General features: G+C 54.3%; 1 protein-coding gene across 6 annotated transcripts; it reads left to right on the forward strand.

Moving 5' to 3' along the window:
- Nucleotides 1-400: 400 nt before the first annotated feature.
- Nucleotides 401-6,919, forward strand: LOC120392489. Of its 6 annotated transcripts, none has more exons than XR_005591699.1 (4): nucleotides 401-476; nucleotides 911-992; nucleotides 1,197-1,311; nucleotides 1,917-1,948. XR_005591699.1 is itself a non-coding variant. In XM_039517275.1 (4 exons), the coding sequence occupies exon 4, from the start codon at nucleotides 4,698-4,700 to the stop codon at nucleotides 5,595-5,597; it is 900 nt and encodes a 299-aa protein (XP_039373209.1). In that variant the 5' UTR covers nucleotides 401-476; nucleotides 911-992; nucleotides 1,197-1,311; nucleotides 4,627-4,697; the 3' UTR covers nucleotides 5,598-6,919. The 6 variants fall into 6 exon arrangements, 5 of the variants coding, with proteins under 5 accessions (XP_039373209.1, XP_039373213.1, XP_039373211.1 ...); XM_039517275.1 differs by lacking the exon at nucleotides 1,917-1,948 and adding an exon at nucleotides 4,627-6,919; XM_039517279.1 differs by lacking the exons at nucleotides 1,197-1,311; nucleotides 1,917-1,948 and adding an exon at nucleotides 4,627-6,919.
- The last annotated feature ends 14,154 nt before the right edge of the window (nucleotides 6,920-21,073 follow it).

A 21,073-nucleotide genomic window follows, 5' to 3' on the forward strand; every position in this document is an offset into this window, starting at 1 on the left:
AGCATCGGGGAGAAGAACTGCTCTTAGCCTGAGGGCCGCCCTGAGCTGGACTGAACTTGCTGGGTGCCAGACACCTCTGAGCGGAAGGAGGGGTGGGGACAGGGGTGTCCCTGCTGGGAGGTGTGGAGTCTACCTCAGGGTACGTCTACACTACCTGCCAGATGGGCGGGTAGTGATCGATCTATCAGGATCCATTTCTCACGTCTAGTGTGGACGTGATAAAATCGGTCCCCGATCGCTCGGCCGTCGGCTCCGGAACTGCACCGCGGCGAGAGGCGGAAGCGGAGTCGATGGGGAACCCCTGGGCTGCCGGCGGCTCAGACTCCCGCTCCCTCCCAGCGCAGCGGCCACTCCGTCCCACGTGATTCTTCTCATTGCCGGCGGGGGCGCCGGGGGCCGGGCAGAGCTCCGCAGCGCTGCTTAGTGCACGTGGCACGAGCCCCGCGATGGCCGACGGCAGGGATTCTGGAGCAGAGGTGAGCTGGGCTGGGGAGGTGCCGGATGGCTCCCCGGGGGGAGGGCTACCAGGGGGGGGGCGCCTCCGGGTAGGGGGGGAACTGCCGGGGGGGGGGGCGCCTCAGGGCAGAGCTGCCACAGGGAGTGGGGGGGTGCAAGGTGGCAGTTTCGAGCAGGGCGTGAAACTTCCTTGCACCGGCCCTGGGTGTAGCCAAGTGCTAATCCAATCCAGGAGGCCTGGCTCCCAGCCCCCTGCCCCCCTGCCCTAACCCACCAGGCCCCACTGCAAGGTCACGGAGCTCACCCCTGGCCCCACGGACATGTCAGGAACCGGCTTTTCTTTTCCTCTCTCCTGGCCACAAAACCTCAAGAGAGAAAATCGCTGCTGCAGGCAGTGTACAGATGTGCGCATCATTCGGAAACTAAAAGTAACCGTCATGTGTTCTGGATGCAGCTAAATCTTCTCCGCTGTCTTTGATTCTGGGAAGAGAGGGAAAGCGCAGAGCGTCTCGTCTCTTCAGCTCGTCCCTGGCCGGGTGAGTAGCGAGATTTCTTGCTTTCTTGGTCTTTGTCTTTCCTTCTCGATTCTGCTTCCAACTGGCCTGAAGTGCATTTCCCGGTGGAACAGGCATATATATACCTCTTGCAAAAATTATGGCCGTTGATGATTCCCTCCTTAAAACGTCAAATCAGGGAGCGAAATCCTCGAAGCTAACAGCGGCTGTCTTGGTCGATGGCAGGGATCCAATCGATAACCTCCAGAGCGAGGCTGATGTGCCCCGAGAGCTTGACGTGAAGAACCGTCTTCTACCGCAGGGAGCTGAAGTTCACTCGTGTGCTCTTGAAAGAGACAAGGTAGGCGAGATAATATCTTGTATTGGACCAAGTTCAATGGGTGAGAGAAACAAGCACTTTCGAGCCACACCGAGCCCTGCTCCGGCTCTGGAGATGGGAACCGGAGAGTCTGAACTTCTTACAAAGCTGGTTAAGCACCCGTGTTGTGCAGGGCATTTCTTCAATCCCGGGCAGCGGGTATCACAATCCAGGTCATGGCCCCACCTACGCTCCCCCTCTCCCCCGAAGCCAGCGGGGCCTTGGCTTGGGCCGGCAGCCGAGAGCTCGGGGCTCAGATGGCCGGTGGTTTGGGCTGGCCGGGAGGCCAGGGTGGCTCAAGCCATGGGTGGCTCAGGCTGGTCCCAGGGTTGGGCCGGTGCTTGGGGTCGCCTGGCGACCCGGGGGTTGGGGCAGTTTCGCCAGGGCTCCTCCGGCCATGAGGGTGGGGCCTCCGGGCTCTGGCGGGGGTGGGCTTGGGTGGGGAGCAGGGCTGGAGAGACTCGCCTCCCCCAAAAGGGAGTTTTCTAACACCTCCCATTTCTGTGGGGGGGACGAAGAGATCACAGACGAATCGATCGCTTTGTGAAGAGCGTTCACCCCCCGGTGATGTTGGTTTTGTCTTTTAGCATTTTTGCCCTCTGTGAGTTCCTTCGAGAGCGTGGTGATTGTCTGGTGGTTGGGGCATTTCACGCCCTGGCCGAGGTATCGCAGGGTTTCTGGTAGGCAGGTGTGGGACCCTTGGATCCTGAAAGGTGTGTTGTGGTGTGGGTGGGTGAGGTACTGCTCATCGCAGCAGTGGAGATATGGCTGCAGGCTTTGCCTCTGTTGTCCTGACCCAGAACTCGATGGCGAAGGTTTAAAGATCCAGGATCAACACCTAAGAAACATGCACCCAGGGTATTACAGAGCTGGATTCCCTTGTACCTGGGACGCGGATGGGATGTGAGCCGATTTTCCACGCAAAGCTGACATGCGTGTGCCTCTCCTGATCTGCATGAATTCTGTTTTCCCTGCTGGTCTCTTTGGTCTGAAATAAACATGCGTTTCACTCCAGCGCTTGCGAAAGGCCCAGCACCCAGCAGCCTTGCCACTGGGATTCACTTCCCCTTCCCTCGGTTGCTGAAGAAGCAAAGTGCACGTCCGCACTGAGCTTGCAATCCCCAGGCAGCGAACAACCCCCGCTCAGCTTCGCTGATGGGTGCTTGTGTCATGGAAGCCGTCATGGGACAAGAGGGAAGGTCCTCTCCTGGGTGAGTCACTGCTTCAAAGACAGGAAGCAAAGGGTAGGACCAGTGATGAGCTGCTAAAATCTGAACAACCGGTTCCCTATAAAAAGTTCTGATTTAAGGGATGTGCCACAGGATGGATTTTTGGTACCAATAGGGTCACCGTACGGCCGTATTTTCCTGGGAGGAATTTTTAAAATTTACCACCCAGACAGCGATTTAAGAACCTAAAAGGCTGACATGTCCAGGAAAATACAGATGTATGTTAACCCGACCGACAGTTCTTTTTCAAAAAGATGGGGCTGAACTAGAAATGACTCTGTTTCACATGTGTGGGTCCCCGCCACTCCCTGGGGTGTGCTAGGGTGACCAGATGTCCCAATTTTATAGGGACAGTCTCAATTTTGGGGTCTTTTTCTTATATAGGCTCCTATTACCCCTCACCCCTGTCCCGATTTTTCACACTTGCTGTCTGGTCACTCTAGGGCGTGCACGTGTGGGTCCCAGCTGCTCCCTCCCCCCCTCATTGAAGCAGGTGTGCAGGGTTACTGAACTTGCAGGGCACCAGTGGACATGGGGCTGGCTGCAGACAGGGGCGTGGGGCAGGGCTGGCTTTAGGCAGGGAGTGTGACACGGGCTGGCTGCAACAGGGGCTGGCTGTGGGCAGGTGGTGCAGACAGGCTGTGGCGGGGCAAGGGGCTGTGGCAGGGTCGGGGGTGGCAGGGGCAGGGACTGTGGCAGGAGGCAAGGGGGGTGGCTGGGGCTAGGGCAGGCCGGATGGCAGGGGCTGGCTCTGGGCAGGGGTGCAGAGAGGGCTGGCTGGGGCGGGGGCAGAGGCTGCGGGCGGGGAGGGTGGCAGGGGGCAGCTGTGGGCAGGGGAGTGGGGAGGGGTGCAGACACTCACACAGGTAGAGCGGCTGGGAGCAGGAGGTGGCTGCAGTCAGGGGCTGCAGACGGGCGGGGGCAGGGGGCAGGCAGGGGCTGGGGCAGGGGTGCAATGGGGTGCAGGGCAATGGGTGCAGGCAGGGGCTGGGGGCAGTGGGGTGACAGGGGCTGGCTGCGGCGGGGTGCAGGCAGGGGAGCGGGGAGGGTGGCTGGGGGAAGGGGAGGCGGGGGAGGGGCACAGACACTCCCCCGGGGGGAGGGGCTGGGAGCAGCCGGACGCAGCCGGGGCCCCACCAGGCAGCAGCAGGAGCCCCAGGGCCAGGAGGCAGCTCACATGGCTCCCGCGGCGCAGCACGGCGCCCCCCGGCGGCCGGGAGGAGGAATTACACCCTTCCCGGCCAGAGCCCATCAAAGCTTCCCGCGCAGGGAAGCTGGTTAACAAGCGGGTCTAAAACCGCTTCTAAATTTAACAACCGGTTTGTGCGAACCGGTGCGAACCGGCTGCAGCTCACCCCTGGGTAGGACTGAATGGTCCGTCCTCAGGATGGCGAGAGGTAAACCGTAGATTCCCACGGGGCGTTCGTAATGATCACACGCCCGTGCCCCAGCTGCCGTCCTCCAACTTCGGGTAATTGTTTCCTGCCACCTTGTGTTATTGACACTCGCACAAAGCCTGTGCAAATCAGGTATCAGCTCTCAGGAGCAAGTGGAGAATCCTGATCTGGTGATGGTCATTATTCCGGTGTAAATATGAGTTATGTGAGGCAAGGGGAGACTCGGCCTCCTTAGGGACAAGAGAAATGTCATTTCTATTCTTTTCAGTTGCGTTGCAATTCCGTATGGTTAAAGATTTTGGCCTGTAGCCCCTTCCTGAGCCCTCGACTTCCACCCCACATCTCTGCTGGTGCCCCTCAATCCAGAACGGCAGCCCTCCTGCTATCCCAGCTCGAGGTGCCCCTCCCAGCTCTGCCAGGGCCAACTCCATTTGTAGTAACACGCCCACCCTAGGGCTCCGTTTCTGAGCTGTCGTGAGCAGGGACGACTTCCCTCCCCAGAGCGTAGACTCGAAGTCTGTCTCCTGCAACGCTGGGTTCTTCAGCAAACTCTGAAGCGGCAGGAGTTCAAATCCAACCCGTTCTCTGAGAAGTCGCTTTGCAAGTCCTGCGACATCACTCGGCTGTAATTAAATTGTTCCATGACGGATTGATTTTCTTTTTGTTTTCAGGCCCAGCTGCAGCAAGGCGGGATCCCCTTGGTTAGTGAGCCAGGTTCTGAGTCAATTAAGAGGAGGCCAACATGGGTTCTCAGTTGGGCAAGACCCATCAGCTGAGCGCTGGTAGCCTGCGGGAGGTGAGGAGGGAAATGGAGTCCAGCGGCATGATGAGCGAATCGCTTGACGAGATCTTCCAGTGCGCGGAGGAGCATTTCACCAAGGAGCCTGACTGCGTGAAGAACAATGCCAAGATGACACTCCACTGGAACGGGAAATCGCTGGTGTTCGTGTCCGGCAGAGGAGTATGCGAAATTAACGTCTCGTATAAACAGGGCTCTGAGAAACCCAGCTATAATGTCACCTCGCATAGCTTGAATATCTTTCTAGGGAGGATATCGGCTGGCCTGAGGGTCCTGAGCCTCGCAAACCTGGAAGGAGCCCGGAGGAGCCTGGATGTCTGGGAGGAGACACCCAAGAGTCTGAAAACCTGCTTTGACTGCGCCATCCGGGGCTTCCGGAAGGAGCCCGCGTGCGTGCAGGAGAACGCGAAGCTGGTGATCCATTGCAGCAGGAGAAATCTGCCGTTCATCTCCGGGAAGGGCGAATGTGAGATCAGCGTGTCCTACAGTGACGGGAAACCAGTCTACACCGTCGACGAGCCCACAGGGGAGGTTTACCTGGCGCGGCTCGGCACCTGCCCCGCACCTCTGAACGTATCAAGTGTAGTGAGGGCTCGCAACAAATTGGAGTCTTTTGGGGTGATGACGCAGGAGCTGAGGGGCTGCTTTGAATATGCTCTGGAAGCGCTGGAGGAGGCACCTAAGCGTGTTCAGGAGAATGCGCTGATGTTGCTCGACACCACCAGAGGCAGGATGATGTTCAAGTCTGGGAAAGGGGAGATTACAATCACCGTCTTCTCCATGAACGGGGAATTCACTCATGACGTCAAAATGCCCAAAACCAACCGCCCGCCGAGAAAGTGAGGAGGAAAAGAAAAGAAAATTGGAATTTGCCAAGAGGCTTCAACCTTCAGAACAGGATTCAACCTGAGAGTATCTTAGCTGGATCCCATTGTCGCCAACTTTCTCCATTTCATTGCCATATTTCATGTTATGCTCAAAGCCCCCAGCTCTGGGAGTCAAGTGATTTCCTGGGAATCTCAGCTTTCATTTTTTTTTAAATGGGGGTTGCGTGGAAAAGCCAGAAAAGTGACACCAAAAATTGCAAAACCAGGCAGTAAATGAACAGGATGAAACATGTGGTGGTGGTGTTGTTGTTGTTGTTGTTGTTTAAAATCTCACCATTTTTAAGCCAATCTCATGCTTTGAAGGTCCTGATTCCTGATTTTTGATCACTTGGGCTTGGCAAGATTGGGACTAAAGGAGAAACCAACACTTTTCCAAGGATTCCTTCACATCCTCCAACTCCATGTGTTGAGATGGTTGAAGTTCTTTTATAGAGAAACTTTTTTTCTCTCCTTCAAATAATTTTTTTTCCACAGAATCCAAAAGATTTTTCCCCAAACTTTTTTATTGAGAAATTTGTAGGAAATTAATTGTACATGAACTTAAAAACACACACAAACACACTTCTTTCCGGTTTTCATTTTCCATTTGTTTTTGGTCACCATAGTGTGATGCAGTGCAGAATGAAACTGACCTCTACATCTAAAACAGGACAGGTCTAAATTAGCTCCATTATTTGAGTTGCTCCAATTTTTTTTTGATCTCCTTTGCCTGAAAACCAAAAATGAGTTTTGAGATTGACACATTTTCTGCTGTTAAAGTGAGTTACACATTATTCAACTAGGAAAAAGAGGTGTGTTATTCACTCATGTCGAACGAACCCAAGTTAATTAACCTCTGTTACAAGCTTTCACTAGAGAAAAGTGTGTTTTTACACCCAGATAGCAATCCCAATTTAAACTCCTAGTGATGTCAAAGGATGATAGTTTTTACCTTGCCATAATGAGTTTAGATCAACCAACATCCCCGCCTAGTGGATGGAGTAGTGATGCATAGACAGGTGGAGCTGGTTGGATAGACAGATGGAGCAGCAGCTGGATGTTTTACTAATTGATTACTGAGCATATTCTTCAAGATCTGCTTTTAGGGTGGAGCATAACATGAAACATCCAAGCCGCTGGATGCTTATTAATGACTCATGTTAAGAAAACACAATTAAGCCACGCTAGCACTGTTAAAATCTTAGAGATTTGTCCTACAAATATGATACCAGCCTCTTTTCCCATCAGATTGTTACTTTTTAAAATTATTCTGCATTTTTAACAACTTGCTTAATAAAAACCGCAATAATTCTCTACAGATCAGAGCTTTCATGACGTTCACTTCTTAAGAGCATGGGATGGGGAGTGGGTTGTCCTTATGGTAGCCCAGATTTTGAAGATTCATGGTTAAAATTTGGCTATCAAAGAAAGAAAATAAATCAGGGGCATGCCCTTTCTTGCTTTTTGTTAATGGCAAAAAAAATGCAAGGGCTTTGTGAGGGGGTGTATTAGGCTCGGAGGTCCTACCACACCCCATGCCAGGAAAAGAGAAGTAGAATTGAGTCCTCCAGGCCGCCTAGAGCGGCTGTGGGGAAGCAGATAACCAGAGAGAGGCTGCAGGGAGCAGCCAATCAGAATCCAGCAGGCTCATATAAAAGGAGCTGCTAGCGAGGGCAGTTTCAGTTGCTGGCCAGAACCAGAGGAGCAAGGAGTGTGCCCCTGGCTGGCTGCAGGGACTCAAGCAGGACTTCAGCCCGAGCCAAGGGTGAAGGTGCCGGGGCCGCGGGGAAGTGGCCCAGGGAACAGGAGCAGCAGCAGCAAGAGTTAAAAGGGACCCAGCGGGTGGTGGCTGTTTGTAGGGTCTGTGGAAGCCAGTAAATAATTAACAAGGTTTTGAAGAGATCTTAATGAATGTTAGTTAGCATGAGTTAGGTTAACTGTGACCCTGGTGACGTGAGGAAGCAAGATAATGTAAGACAGAGTGAATTGTGTGAAAGTTATTACGACCTTGCAATGTGCAGTCTTGCAGTCTTGTTTTTCTAGTGAGATAGGAGGAAAGCTTATGTATAAACAATATGTATTTGTTGTTTTTTACTGTCTGTATTATTGCTAGAAATTGTCTGTAAAAGGTATAAAGGCTTGCTGTGATTGTTTGAGAGTTGAGAGACCTGTCCAGGACCCTGTGTCCTATGGCACTCTCTCCCTCCATGGTAATTACTGGAGAAATAATAAAGTATTTGATTTTGCTGCATCCAAACAAAAAGTGAGAACTGAGTTTTTCTTCGACAATTTGGGGGCTCGTCCGGGATGGCCCCTCAGGGACACAGGCCGGCCTGGCTGCTGCGGTGTGAAATCGATCCCCGCCCCAGGGGTTGGACTGAACCCAGGAGCAAGGACATGAAAAGTTAACCCACTCCCCATATTGTACAAGGGATCCTTCTGGCTACCTCAGACTTTTAGCCAGAGGGCTGGGGATGGTGGATAGCTATTGGACTAGAAGTTATATTAAGTGAACTTCTCAAAGTGGGTGTGCTTGTCCTGGCTTGTTCTTCCAAAGTTCTGTAATAAGATTATTTTAGTGAAAGGGTATATGTGGCATACATTGAATGATAATACTTCTGTACTGTATAACAGTACTGTTTATGTGTTCATGGTATGAAAAAGGTGTATAATTGAAGAGTAAAAGTTTCCTTTGTAGGTTAAATGAAGAGAAAAAAAAAAAAAAAAAGCCAAGTAGAGAATGGCTAACATGCGCTGGCCCCAGTCAAGGACACCGCTTGGCTGCCTACCAAGGGAAGGGGGGGGGGGAAAACTGGTTGTTGCAGTTACACGAGATTGGTGTGCAGCGGCCAGCCCACTCTCCTCCTTGGGGAATTTTTGTGAATATTCAGATTGATTTTATTTCGATGTCTACATGTTGTGGTTCTGGATATGTATTTGTTTTAGTTGATGTATTTACCAATTGGGTTAAAGCTTTTCCCTGCAGGAAAGCAGGTGTCAGGACTGTTGTGACATTTTGCTTAAAGATTTTGTGCCACGTTTTGGCATCCCTGTGACTATCAACAGTGATCGTGGAATTCATTTTTACTGGACAGATTGTACAGGAGTTATGTGCAACTCACTGCCCTCACCACCCAGAATCTGCTGGGACAGTGGAACGCCAGACCGGGATTTTAAAGAATAAACTGGCCCAGATTTGTGCTGAAACGAACTTAAGGTGGCCAGATGCCCTTCTTTTGGCACTGAGGTGTATAAGAACCATTCCCAATCGAACGACTGGACTCAGCCCTCATGAAATTTGACAGGACACCCCATGTTGACTACTAACTGCACCCCCGCTGACCCCAGCTCAGATGGACATTCATTTGCTGGATAACATAATGCTTAAATATTGTCAGGCACTAATGAAATGTGTTAAGTCTTTTATACACAGGTGATGGAAGCACTACCAAAGGATCCTGTGCAACCTTGCCACTCGTTGGAACCAGGAGCCTGGGTCTACATAAAGATCCATCAGCGAAAGACTGCCTTGGCTCCATGCTGGAAAGGCCCTTTCCCAGTCCTGCTGACTACCGACACCGCTGTGAAGTGCCACAAACTGACTGCTTGGACCCAGGATTCTCACTGCAAAAGACCCTCCACATCAGAAGAATTTTCCTATTGATGATTAGCCTATTCTTTCTTCTAGTTCTACTGTGCTTCTGGACAGCAGGAAAGAGCTCCTTGACCACTGACAGACCAACTGTGCCTTTAGACTTTTCTAGAAAAGAGCACAGCTATTACAGGGTGATATGTGCTGGAAACCTCTCCCCTGTAGGATGCTAAACCTCGATTGTTTTGGGAAAGAAGAAGACACACTCACTCCACTGACATTGCCAAAGTCCAGGAATTCCTGACTGAAAAGGACACTGAGAACTGACCCTGGTGAAGAAACAAAGAATTACATACTGGCAGGAAGAAATTTGTGGGACCCATGCTTGGGACTGTGGTATTATTTGGATTTTGGGGTTTATTCTACAGGCTGTGCCCTGTGTTTTGGATAAATCCTTCAGTATGTATTGCCCTCCCTAATTGGATTTTACCTGACATTGCCCTTATCCAGTTTTCTACATACCCAGATTGCTCACAAGGGGCTACCATTAGATTAGCACAACAAAAAGGCCTGGGTTATTTCCTCTGGACAAAAAGGGAATTGAACAGATCCCTGTGGGCTGGGTTATTTCATCTGGCCAATAGTGTAGTAGCCATTTGGACTACTCTTCCAGGCCAAGAACGTGATAAGAAATTGGGGCAACTACAAAAGGCCACTAGTCTTATTTTTGAAGCTCAGCTATCTTCAGTACAGGCTGGAGTTGCTGAGTTACATGTAATTTCCACCCTTAGTTCTATGACCCAGAAGTTACTGACAGAGATGTTATTGAATATCACTGAGGCTGGGAAGGCATTGCAGTGGGATCTGGACTAGACTTGGCCCACTGCCCTTACAGACGTCAGGAGTACCCTCTGATCTGTGGTCATGAAGACATACTTGGACACTTTCTGGATGGAAGTGTGGACATTCACAGTGCTCCTTCCAAGCATATGGACCGGTTAGGGTGGGTGTGGGCTCCCACATACCGAATCCTGCTGGGTCCATGGGGAGGATGCCTGTGGGACTGTAATTGTTTACCGAGACATCTGGGGAAATTAGACCACCTGGTATCTCCAACTGATTTCTAGACTGTACCCCTAGAATGACACCTGACATTTTGGATGAGAATAGAGAGTCAATGGACATTTTGGCCGTTAGAACCACCACAGCTCAGTGTATCTATAAACTGAAGCTAGGGGAAGTTGTCACTGTTTATGACAATATTTGTTGAGAGGGTGGAGGTCAAGGAACTACCTGACGGGACACCCATTTTTTTTCAACCTAATGATAGCTGTGTATGCGTTAATGCCACCACTTTACAAGATATACATATTGATCTTACCACTGCTGCAGGCAATTATATCATTTACTGGCCTGCAGATAGAATGCAGATAGAATATTGTAAGTAGCTCTTGGATTTTAGGTATATTTTGATTGGACTAGAATAATGCCTGATCAGTTTCAAAATTTGCTTTCATTGTTACCAAAGGTTCAAAGAATCTCTGAATTGCAAGGGCAAATTCCCATGCTTTAGAATATATATCAAGATGGAAGGAATGCCTATCATACAGCTTATAGAGTGTTTATTTTATGTACTAGGTATGATGTTTTGTGCTTTGTGTTCGCAATTGTACAACAGCCCCATTATATTATTCCTATGGGATTGTTATTGTTTGTAATGTTGTTAGTTAATTTAGGATTATATTATTGTTGTTGTTGTTGTAAATATTGTAAGAATAGCAATACCTTTCATGTTCATGCTAATTATGCATTGTCATTACGTTCCATGATGGTTGACATGTTTGCTGTGGAATCTGAAGTCCATGGTTTCATGCGAATTGAGATTTGAAATTGTTTGTTGTACTAGAAGTACAAAAGGGGGGAGTGTGGAAGCCAGTAAATAATTAACAAGGTTTTGAAGAGATCTTAATGAATGTTAGTTAGCATGAGTTAGGTTAACTGTGACCCTGGTGACGTGAGGAAGCAAGATAATGTAAGACAGAGTGAATTGTGTGAAAGTTATTACGACCTTGCAATGTGCAGTCTTGCAGTCTTGTTTTTCTAGTGAGATAGGAGGAAAGCTTATGTATAAACAATATGTATTTGTTGTTTTTTACTGTCTGTATTATTGCTAGAAATTGTCTGTAAAAGGTATAAAGGCTTGCTGTGATTGTTTGAGAGTTGAGAGACCTGTCCAGGACCCTGTGTCCTATGGCACTCTCTCCCTCCATGGTAATTACTGGAGAAATAATAAAGTATTTGATTTTGCTGCATCCAAACAAAAAGTGAGAACTGAGTTTTTCTTCGACAGGTCCCCGGGTTGGGACCCAGAGCACTGGCCAGGCCCGGATCCCCCCCGTACCAGCTGCTAGATGAGAAGGGGGGGTTAAATGAGCCTGGAGAGGGAGCTGAAGACCCAGAAGAGAATCAGCCTAGGTCGGACGTGGACACCCCAAAATAAGGCCGAACTGAAGCAGTGGCTCGGTGGGAGAGCTGGGGTCAGCCGAGGCTTGCCAGGGAGGAAGCCCTGGGGATGTTGCTCCACCCCAGAGCAGGGATCCTTCGAGAGCCAGATCCGCCAGGGTCTGAGGATGGAGCTCAGAGGCCGGGCTAGAGACGCCGATGGAGGATACGGTGGTAGGAGGAGCTCACGAGAAACGAGTGGCCCTCACTGCGGGCTTCCTGTCTCCTTCCTCTGCTCCGCTCCCTTTTTAATGGGTCCCCACCCAGAGTCCTGGCACCATGACAACCGGGCTGCTGAGCAACCAGATATCACGGTGACCGGGCCTCTGGGCAACCTGGCGCCACCAGGGCCGGCTCCAGACCCCAGCGCGCCAAGCGCACGCTTGGGGCGGCGTCCCGCGGGAGGGCGGCAGGCGGCCCCGGTGGACCTCCTGCAGGCGTGCCTGTGGAAGGTCCACTGAGACCGCGGCTCCGCAGGCGGGCCGGCGGGCGGCCCCCCGGGGCCGCAGACCGGGGACCGCCAAAGCGCCCCCCGCATCCTAGAGCCGGCCCTGCCGGCAGCCGCGGGGAGCCCAGAGCCCTTTAAATCCCAGCCCCTGGCCGCTGATTGCCCCCTCCCCAGACCCCTGCCCCAGCTGCCCCCCAGGACCCCCACCCCCTATCTAAGCACCACTGGTCCTTGTCCCCCAATTACCCCCTCCCGAGACCCCTGCCCCTTGGGACCCCAGCCCCTATCTAAGCCTCCCTTCTCCTTGTCCCCAACTGCCCCTCCTGAGACCCCACCCAACTTCCCCCAGGACCCCACCCCTACCTGTCCCCTGATAAACCCCCTGGACTCCCATGCCTATCCAACCGCTGCCTGTCCCCTGACTGCCCCTTCTAACCTCTGCCCCATCCAACCCTCCCTGTCCCTTGACTGCCCCCCGGAACCCCCGACCCCGGCTCCAACCCCCAAACCGCTTACTGTGCCACTCAGACCAGTGTGTCTGGCTCCCTGCAGCTCCAGACAGTTGCTGCCATGCTCCCCCATGGAGCCCACAGCCCTCTCCCACCCCCAGCACCTGCCTTCCAGATTTGAACACCTCAAAATTCAGGAGGGCTCAAGCTCGGTTTGGGCAGATTTTACTTCATTTCTCCCAAATCAAATATATTGATCCACTGTAACTTGCTGTAGAAAAAGCAGGATAAAATTGAGCAAGAAATGCTTATTAGGACTGGAATTGCTATTTTCAACAGCCATTGCCTTTTTGTTTGTTTGAAAGGAAGACAGTGATATCGCATTGGCAAATTCCCCAGAGAAAGAAAGAGTGGAACAAAACAATAATAAAGGCACCTCAACTTTTCCTCATTTATGGAGGAGAGTCTTATAATCTGCATCCAGATCTCCTCCAATCCCACCAGCTGAAAATTGTTCCCCTTTACTGCAGCTCTGTAACCAGATGGGAACCAATCCTGTCTGTGTTCTGGGCACATCCAAAATTCCTGCTGAATGACCCACCCTGGGAGCGAGTTACCAGTGACCCAGGGCTGGGGAGGCAGGAGGTGTGGGGGGGCACTGGTGGGGGGGAGCCCAGGGCTGGGGCAGCAGCAGGGTGGAGGGAGGGCCCGGGGGGGGAGGAAGGGGGGAAGCCCAGCGCTGGGGCGGCAGGGGGTGTGTGTGGGTGGGGGGAGAGCCCAGGACTGGGGCAGCAGGAGGGTACAGGGGGGAGCCCAGGGCTGGGAAGGGGGACAGCCAAATTTTTTTTTGCTTGGGGCAGCAAAAAACCTAGAGCCGGCCCTGGGGGAGCCACACCGGCCTGTTACAGGCGTGTGTGTGTGTGTGTGTGTGTGTGTGTGTGTGTATAAATACATGCACACACTGATTTTAATGCTTGTGTAGCATTTTAAATAAACGCGGCGCGTTGCCTTGTCCCCTGAAAAAGAGTCTGTGAGTCTTTACAAGTATCACAATGGCTCCAGCCTCTCCCCTCGTCTCGGGCCCCAGGTTCGTGGCATTGACCTGGAGCTCCCCTGCCACACGGCCCCTCCAGGAAGGTCTCTGAGCCCCGGCTCCCGGCCCGTCCGGCTCAGCATCCCTGTCGGGTCTGGCTGAGGCTGCTCCCTGCCTTCTCCAGGGGCTCCGCAAATGCGGCTGCCTCTGGGGCTTAGACCCTCCCACTGTAACACGAGCGCCGGGCCAGGGTTCTGCTGAAGGTCAGCTGCCGTCCTGGGTCACTTTCCGGCTTGTGGCCGGGGAGGGAGCCTGTGCCCAGCCCCCGGGTGGGACGGGACGGCCCAATACCTGTGGTGAGAGCTGGGCAGGTTCCAGGTGCCAGGTAACCTCGCTAGGAGGAAACAGGACAGACTCAGGGTGCCGGGTTCACACCCTCCTCCGGGGGAATCGTCTCACAGGGACCCCGATTCCTCCACTTGGACCCCACTGGGCAAAGGAGCAGCCGTGAGCTTTCCCCAAGCTCTGGGGGGGGGGGAGTGGGGGCTGGTGGTTAGAGCGGGGGGGTTGGGAGCCAGGACTCCTGGGTTCTCTTCCCAGCTCTGGGAGGGGAGTGGGGTCTAGTGGTTAGAGCAGGAGGGGGCTGGGAGCCAGGACCCCCGGCTGTCTGAACTCCGTGCTCGTAGGCAAGAGGCAGCAGCAACCATCAAGCACAGGGGAGTCTGATCATCCCTCATTGACCCCCAGGATGACGGGACCCCCCTGGGCGCCCCTGTTCCAGCGCCCCTGGTGTGTGTCCCCCACTGGCGCTGTGTCTGCGTGTGCACAGAACAAGACAATTAAAAGGGAAACAAAGCATAACATGGCTGGGCGGGCCCGGACGTCTGGGCTCCCCTCAGAGACACGGGCCGGCCTGGCTGCTGCAGTGTGAAATCGATCCCCGCCCCAGGGGTTGGACTGAACCCAGGAGGAAGGTGAATTACTCTCTACCGGGAAATCGAAAGTTAGATGCATCCTGGGGGCGGGGACTGGGTCGAAGTGTGGGGGTGGGTGGGAGGGCTAGTTATGAGGGGACAGAGGATGGGGTGAGTACAGGACATGGGGGCTGGATACAGAGGATGGGAGGTCGGGGGCTAGTTACAAGGTTTGGGGGCTGGGTACGTGTGGGGCGTTGGAGCGGGGACTGCAGGGATGGGGGGGTGAGGGCTCTTCCCAGACACCTTCCCTCTCTCTGGGGTGGGGAGGGACATAGAGTCACCTCGGACGCCTGGGTTCCTTGATGCCACAGCCCCCTCCCCCATCACTCGGGCTCTGAGCACCGTCTTGCGTCTCAGTTCCCCACAGCGATGGGGGACGGGGTGTGGTGGGAACAACACAAGGCCAGAGCACCACGGGCGACGTCAGCGAGTGCCCCATGGGACACCTGACACGAGCTGGGATCGGCCGTCGCTCCATTGGAGTCAATGGGGCCAGACCCAGCTGGGGTCAATACAACCTTCTCCCAACATTTTCCTCCAACCTTTTCGGGTCCGACCCGCTTGCTGCACGTTCAAGTGCCGCCCCCGCAGTTTAAGAGGCCGGACTCAAAGCTGCGGCTCGTGAAATCAGCAGCTTCTTGGAGGTGCCTCTGTTCGGGCTCAGCCGTTAGGGCCCAGCCCTCCCGTGTGTCGTCCCAGGGAAGAGCCAGAGGTTTATTGCAGCAAAGGGGGGAGACGAGCCAGGTGCGGAGATACAATCCCCCAGTCCAGCCACAGCCTCCTCCTGAGTGTAATTAAAATCCCACCCACACACCTGTGTTTGCAGCTAATCCAGCCCCCTCCCCCCTGACTCTAACCCACCAGCCCCCACTCCCCTCCCAGAGCCAGGGAGAGAACCCAGGAGTCCTGGCTCCCAGCTCCAATCCACCTGCCCCCACTCCCCTCCCAGAGCCGGGGAGAGAACCCAGGAGTCCTGCCACAGCCCCCGCTCTAACCCACCAGCCCCCACTCCCCTCCCAGAGCCGGGGAGAGAACCCAGGAGGCCTGGCTGTGGCTCCCAGTCCACCCTGCTCTAAACACCAGATCCCGCTCCCCTCCCAAAGCCAGGATGGAACCCAGGCATCCTAGGGATGCAGATCAGGGCCAGATTCCGATCTCTGTGTCCCCAGTGTAAACCCAGAGCCCGACTGACTCACTTCTACATAAGTAAAGGAAAACTCTGACCCAGCATTTCATTTTCCACTGGCCTCATTCTCCCAGCGAGGCTGAGTCCTCCACAAACTCATCCCTGCTGTGCCTCCAAGGGGGAGCTGAGAGCCCACGACCGATTCCCCCGTCCCCAGAGTCTGCCAGCTGCAGCCCAGCGCCCTGAACGTAACCGCCTGCACCCAGCCCCGCAAACCCACTGGCTCCCTGCAGTGCCCTGTACTCATCCCCCCCAGCAGCCCCTGCCCCCCAGAGCCCTGCCCCCTGGGACCCAACTCCCCGCCCAGGGCAGGCGGCTTGTAACGGGACAGACAGACACACTCACCTGGGCCCTGCCTCCCCGGGCCTCTGGCCATAACCTGCTGTTTCTGAACCCAGAACACCCTCCCACAGACACACAGAAACACCCTTCCCGCAAGACCCTAACTTTCGATTTCCCCGTCAAGGGTAATTCAGACTCCTTCTGGTTTCAGCCTCCCCCCGGGGCAGGGGTGGAGAAAAGGGCCTGTTGAAATGTGGAGCGATTCTGCAATAAGAGTCACCGAGTGCAAAGGCAGTTCACGTACGCACCTGGCCCCCATCCAAATTAGGCTTCAGTGTAGCCAAGTTGTAACAGGACCCAGGAGTCCTGGCTCCCAGCCCCCTCTGCTCTGACCCACCAGCCCCCACTCCCTTCCCAGAGCTGGGGAGAGAACCCAGGAGTCCTGGCTCCAGTCCCTGCCTCCTCTAACCCACCAGACCACATTCTCCCATTGATAGGTTGTATCAACCCTGTTCTGATGACGGAAGTGCTTTGGGGCCAAAAGTCCACACCCCCTCGCCCTTGCTGGGCATGCGCCCGCCGGCGGAGGGAGGGTATAAAAGGGACCAGCTCGGCTCAGTCTGCACTGGCCGGGGAGGAGAGTGGCCGTGCGCTGCGAGCCCCTGCTGAGAAACCACCGGGATTCCAGACCTCCAAAGCCAAACACCCAGACTACGGCGCGGGAGCCCAGTCAGTTGCAGGCACCGAAGGGGACGTCGAGCTGTTACCGGTGGGAGAGACGCTCGAGACACGACTAAGGGTAGGAAGTGGCCCAGCAGATGCCTGTGAGTATGCGGTGACCTGACCCCAGGTAACGGGTTTCCTAGGGCCCTGGGTTAGAACCCGGTGGGTAGGGTGGGCCCGGGTTCCCCTACCCTGCCCAACTTGTGCCAATAGGCAACGCTGACTCGGGGGAAAGGGGGCTCCCCAGAGTGGGGATTGTTTTGGCTGGTTCTGAAAGGAATTCAGCAAACTTAACTCTAAGTGACGGAAGTTGTTTGTGTGGGGGGAATAACAAATAATAACTAATCCCTGTTAGGCGGCTGGAATTGCCCTCAGAGGGAGCGGGGCTGGGAGCGGGGAGGAGGCTCCCTGTATTCAAAACAGCTGATGTGACAGTGCCTGGCCCAGGCTCCCGGGGGAATTTCCATGTCCTCCATATGTCGCTGTCCCTTCCTTTCAGAACCAAAGAGCTTGGACGGGAATCTCAGGCAGCTCGGGCCGGGTGAAGGGCCTTACACCCTGCGCTGTGTCTCTCCCCTCCCAGCACAAGTGGCAGGCACAGACCAGAACTGACCCTCCTTTCCCAAACTCTGTGTTTACAATAAGTGACACAGCGGTAGTGGAAAGTGGAAAATCCAGCTCTGTAGGTCTAATTTAATTTCAAAGTCCATGTTGATCAGAAAAAGCCCAGCCCCAGTTCTGAGCAGCCTCTCTCAGGTGGTGTCTGCTGTCATTTGGCAATTGAATATTTAATGAGGATAAAGGCGTCGGCCGTTCCCAGGCTGGGGGAGAGCAACGCAATTGGGGCGATATAAGGGCTCTCCCCTGGAGCCCACGTGTAAGCGGATGACAATGTGTCAGGGTTATTCTCCCTTTGTCACCCTCTAGTGGGGTTGCCAAGCTCCAGGATTGTCCTGGGGTCTCCAGAAATTAAAGCTTAATCATTAGTTAAAGATCATGTCGTGTAATGAAACCTCCAGGAAAAGGTCCAACCAAAACTGGCAACCCTACATCTCTTGTTCCCCTCTCGTCTCACGGAGACAGGTGCAGCCAGAATTGGACAGGTGAGTGTACAGCACCCACCATATGGGGACATCTGAGCTCACCCTGTAGGTTGTTTTTAACCCTGATTTGGGACAATCCTCTGAAGTTGTGGCATCCCATGAGGCCCTTCATCCTCCAGCCATCTAAGAGGCTCTTGCTGCCTGGAGAGACGTGTGGGTCACCCCTCTGCTACTTCATGGTTCAGACAGAAGTGGGGATTTATCTCAGCGATGGACCCTGGATTTCAGGTGTTCCGAGGAGTGACACAAAGGGCAGAGTTAAGGTCACTTGGGTGAGCTCAGCTGTGTATTTCACAATGTAATCCTTCTGCCAGGCCGAAACAATAGCAGCAAGGGCCGGGTTCAGTACATAGGGGTCCCTTCCCTACAACGTAATGCAAACCAGCTCGAGCCCCCACCCAGTGACCTGGGAAAATCTTACACACACCCCTGGGCGCCTCGAGGAGGCAATACTTCCCCTCTCGCAAGCACAGAGTCTTGGTGTAGCAGAAAAGGTTTAATTACATGAGATAAACCACAAGCATTAAATTGGGAAAATACCTCAGCTAGAGTTCATAGATCAAACCGTGAGCAAAGACCCACCCCAGCAAATTGGGCCGTGTCCTTCCTTCTGCGCCCTTGAGTCCAGCAACCCCCAAATCGCCCACAGTCCCAAAAGTCCCACAATCCAAAAGTCTCTGTCCCGGGTCAGGCAGCCCCAGAGTTCAAGAGTCTCTCTGCAGAGGTCCCCACCCCCCGCCTGGGTAGAAAGGGGCACCTTACGTGGTTCGGGGCCAACTGCCCTGCCTCTTAGTGGGGTTCTGCTTCCACCAGCCGTCCCCGCAAACTGCTCAGCTCCGCGGGCCGCTCCACCCGTCCCACAGCTGCTGCGCTCTGCCAGCTGCTCCGGTCCACCAGCTGTCCTGTGATCCGCTCCAGCCGTCCTCACGAGCTGCTCAGCTCCACTCTGCCAGCTGCTCTGCTCCACAGTATTGCTTCAGGCTCCCCCACTCGTTAGCACAGTACTCAGTGCTCTCAGCTTAGCAAGTCCAGCTCTTTAGTGATTCCAGCTCACAGTAGGGGAGCCCCAGTGCACCACCAGTCCAAAGTGAATTCAGCTCAGTAACCTGTATCTAGATTCTTAAGGGAATCAAAAACTAACACTGACATTCCACAGTGGAGAGAAGCACAGGTGGAACTGGTGCTGCTGGCTCACACAAGGAGCCTACACCACCAAGTACAGATCTCTGTCCCCAGGCTCTCTCAATTCACTGGGTTTTGGAACCCATGTCCCTTGTCTAGCAAGTGCTATTTAGTTGATAGTGAAACCCTCTATCATAAGGCAGTTTTGTAGTTCCTCATTTACTTAATCAGGGTGACAACATTTTATTCCTCCTGCCCCAATAGCAAAGAAATTGGGGCTCCCACAGCTGTGTTAATAACCCTCCCAGGCTGCTGTGAGCCATGCTAAGTGGGGTGGAAGTGCCCATGCAAATAACTGAAATTCTTTCCTCACTCCCCACAATTTACCATCAGATGTCAGGGTAGAGCTCGTCCTGACTCTGCTCACAACAACCTACCCTGGTGTGTTTCTTTCCTTGAGGACCGGGCTGGCTCCTGTTTTCAGTTGCTCTAAGGAGGGTGACACATAGTTGTTTGGTGACCTTATCTGGGCATTTCCAGTGTTTGTTTATCTCCTCGAGCGTAGCCATAACTTGCAACATCCAGGTTTTCTCTGGTCTTTCCCTTCCTTCGCACAAAGCACAAACTGCAAACAGCTCCCACCCCAGCCCAGATCAGCCGTCCCAGCCAGTGACCCACCGGGCACCTGCTTGTGAGCAACAGAGCTGGTGGGTCCCAGGGTACTGTTGTATCCCTGGCAAAGTGAGCGTTGTGTCCCCCTCTGGCAGCTGGTCCATACAGCAGATAACAGCCCACCACTGCTGACAGCTCATGGTATAAGCCAAACCCCAAAGCTCCTTAGAGCACTTCCCAGGCTGTGGGAGACCAGGATCCAGTCCCCCAGCTCCAATGACTTTTCAGTTATTTATCCACCATGCACCCCTCCCACTGGCTGGCTTAGGCGGCCCCTGCCCACCCTGCTGGCTTTTGTGCATCGCTGTCTCTGTGCCTGGCTCTCCCCGTTCGTTGTGTAGGAGCCCAGGCACCGAACTCAGGCGCGGTGAATGGCAGGGATCTGCCAGACACCAGCAAGTCAGGCCTGGTGACACTCAGCGTCACATCCCCTCATTCCTTTGGGGCCCCCGCTCCCAACCCCTGCACAGTCTGAACACGTCCTGCAGCCACGTCAACGCAGAGCAAAGGCTGGATCCGGCCGGGCTGCATGTTGCACTCCCGGCCTGGTGCCGTTACAGACAGAAAAACTTCTCTCCTGTGGCTGCTCCATGGGAGCCATTGCCTGGGGCTGAGCCCTACAGCTCGGGGAGACTCCAGACTCACCCCCCCGACCACAGGCGCTGACTTTACAACATCCTGGGGGGTTCTCAACGCCTGGCTCTGCCCCAGGCCCCGCCCTCCCTCCACCCCCTCCTCCAGAGCCCCACCCCTACCTGCCTCTCCCCACTCCTGCCCCTTCCCACCTCTCCCTCGAGTGCCCCGTGTCCTCGTTCCACCTCCTTCCCCCCGCCACAGCCCCCAGCACACTACAAATCAGCTGATTGCGGTGGCGGGAGGAGCAGGGAGAGAGGGGGAGGCTCTGATCTGCGAGACCCACCAGCGGGTGGGAGGCATGGGAGGAGTGGGGGGCAGCTGATAGGGGGGCTGTCGGTGGGTGCTCAGCACACCCACCATTTCCCCCCCATGGGTGCTCCAGCCCCAGAGCACCCACAGAGCCAGCGCCTGTGCCCCTGACAATGTTCTCCAATTGAAATGGGCGTCTCTCGTTTGGTTCTCAGGACCTGCTGGAGCAGGGCAGGAGAGAAGCTGAGCGGAGCCCTTGGGAGGAGGACGCCCCAGAAGGACTGAACTGAATCCATGCAACTGGCATCTGCTCCACCCTGAGAACCTGGTGGGAGCTGCAATCCCAGGAGGACGCGACGGATGAGCTGAGAGCCCGTTTCAGCCCCGCTCTGCAGGACTCCGACCTAGAGCCCCACTCAGGACAACACAAAACCAGCCTGTGACCCGGATCTCGGCCCGTGGGGCGGGTATGTCTCCAT

The sequence above is a fragment of the Mauremys reevesii genome, unplaced genomic scaffold (assembly GCF_016161935.1).
Source record: "Mauremys reevesii isolate NIE-2019 unplaced genomic scaffold, ASM1616193v1 Contig1, whole genome shotgun sequence".
Classification (NCBI taxonomy): Eukaryota; Metazoa; Chordata; order Testudines; family Geoemydidae; genus Mauremys; species Mauremys reevesii.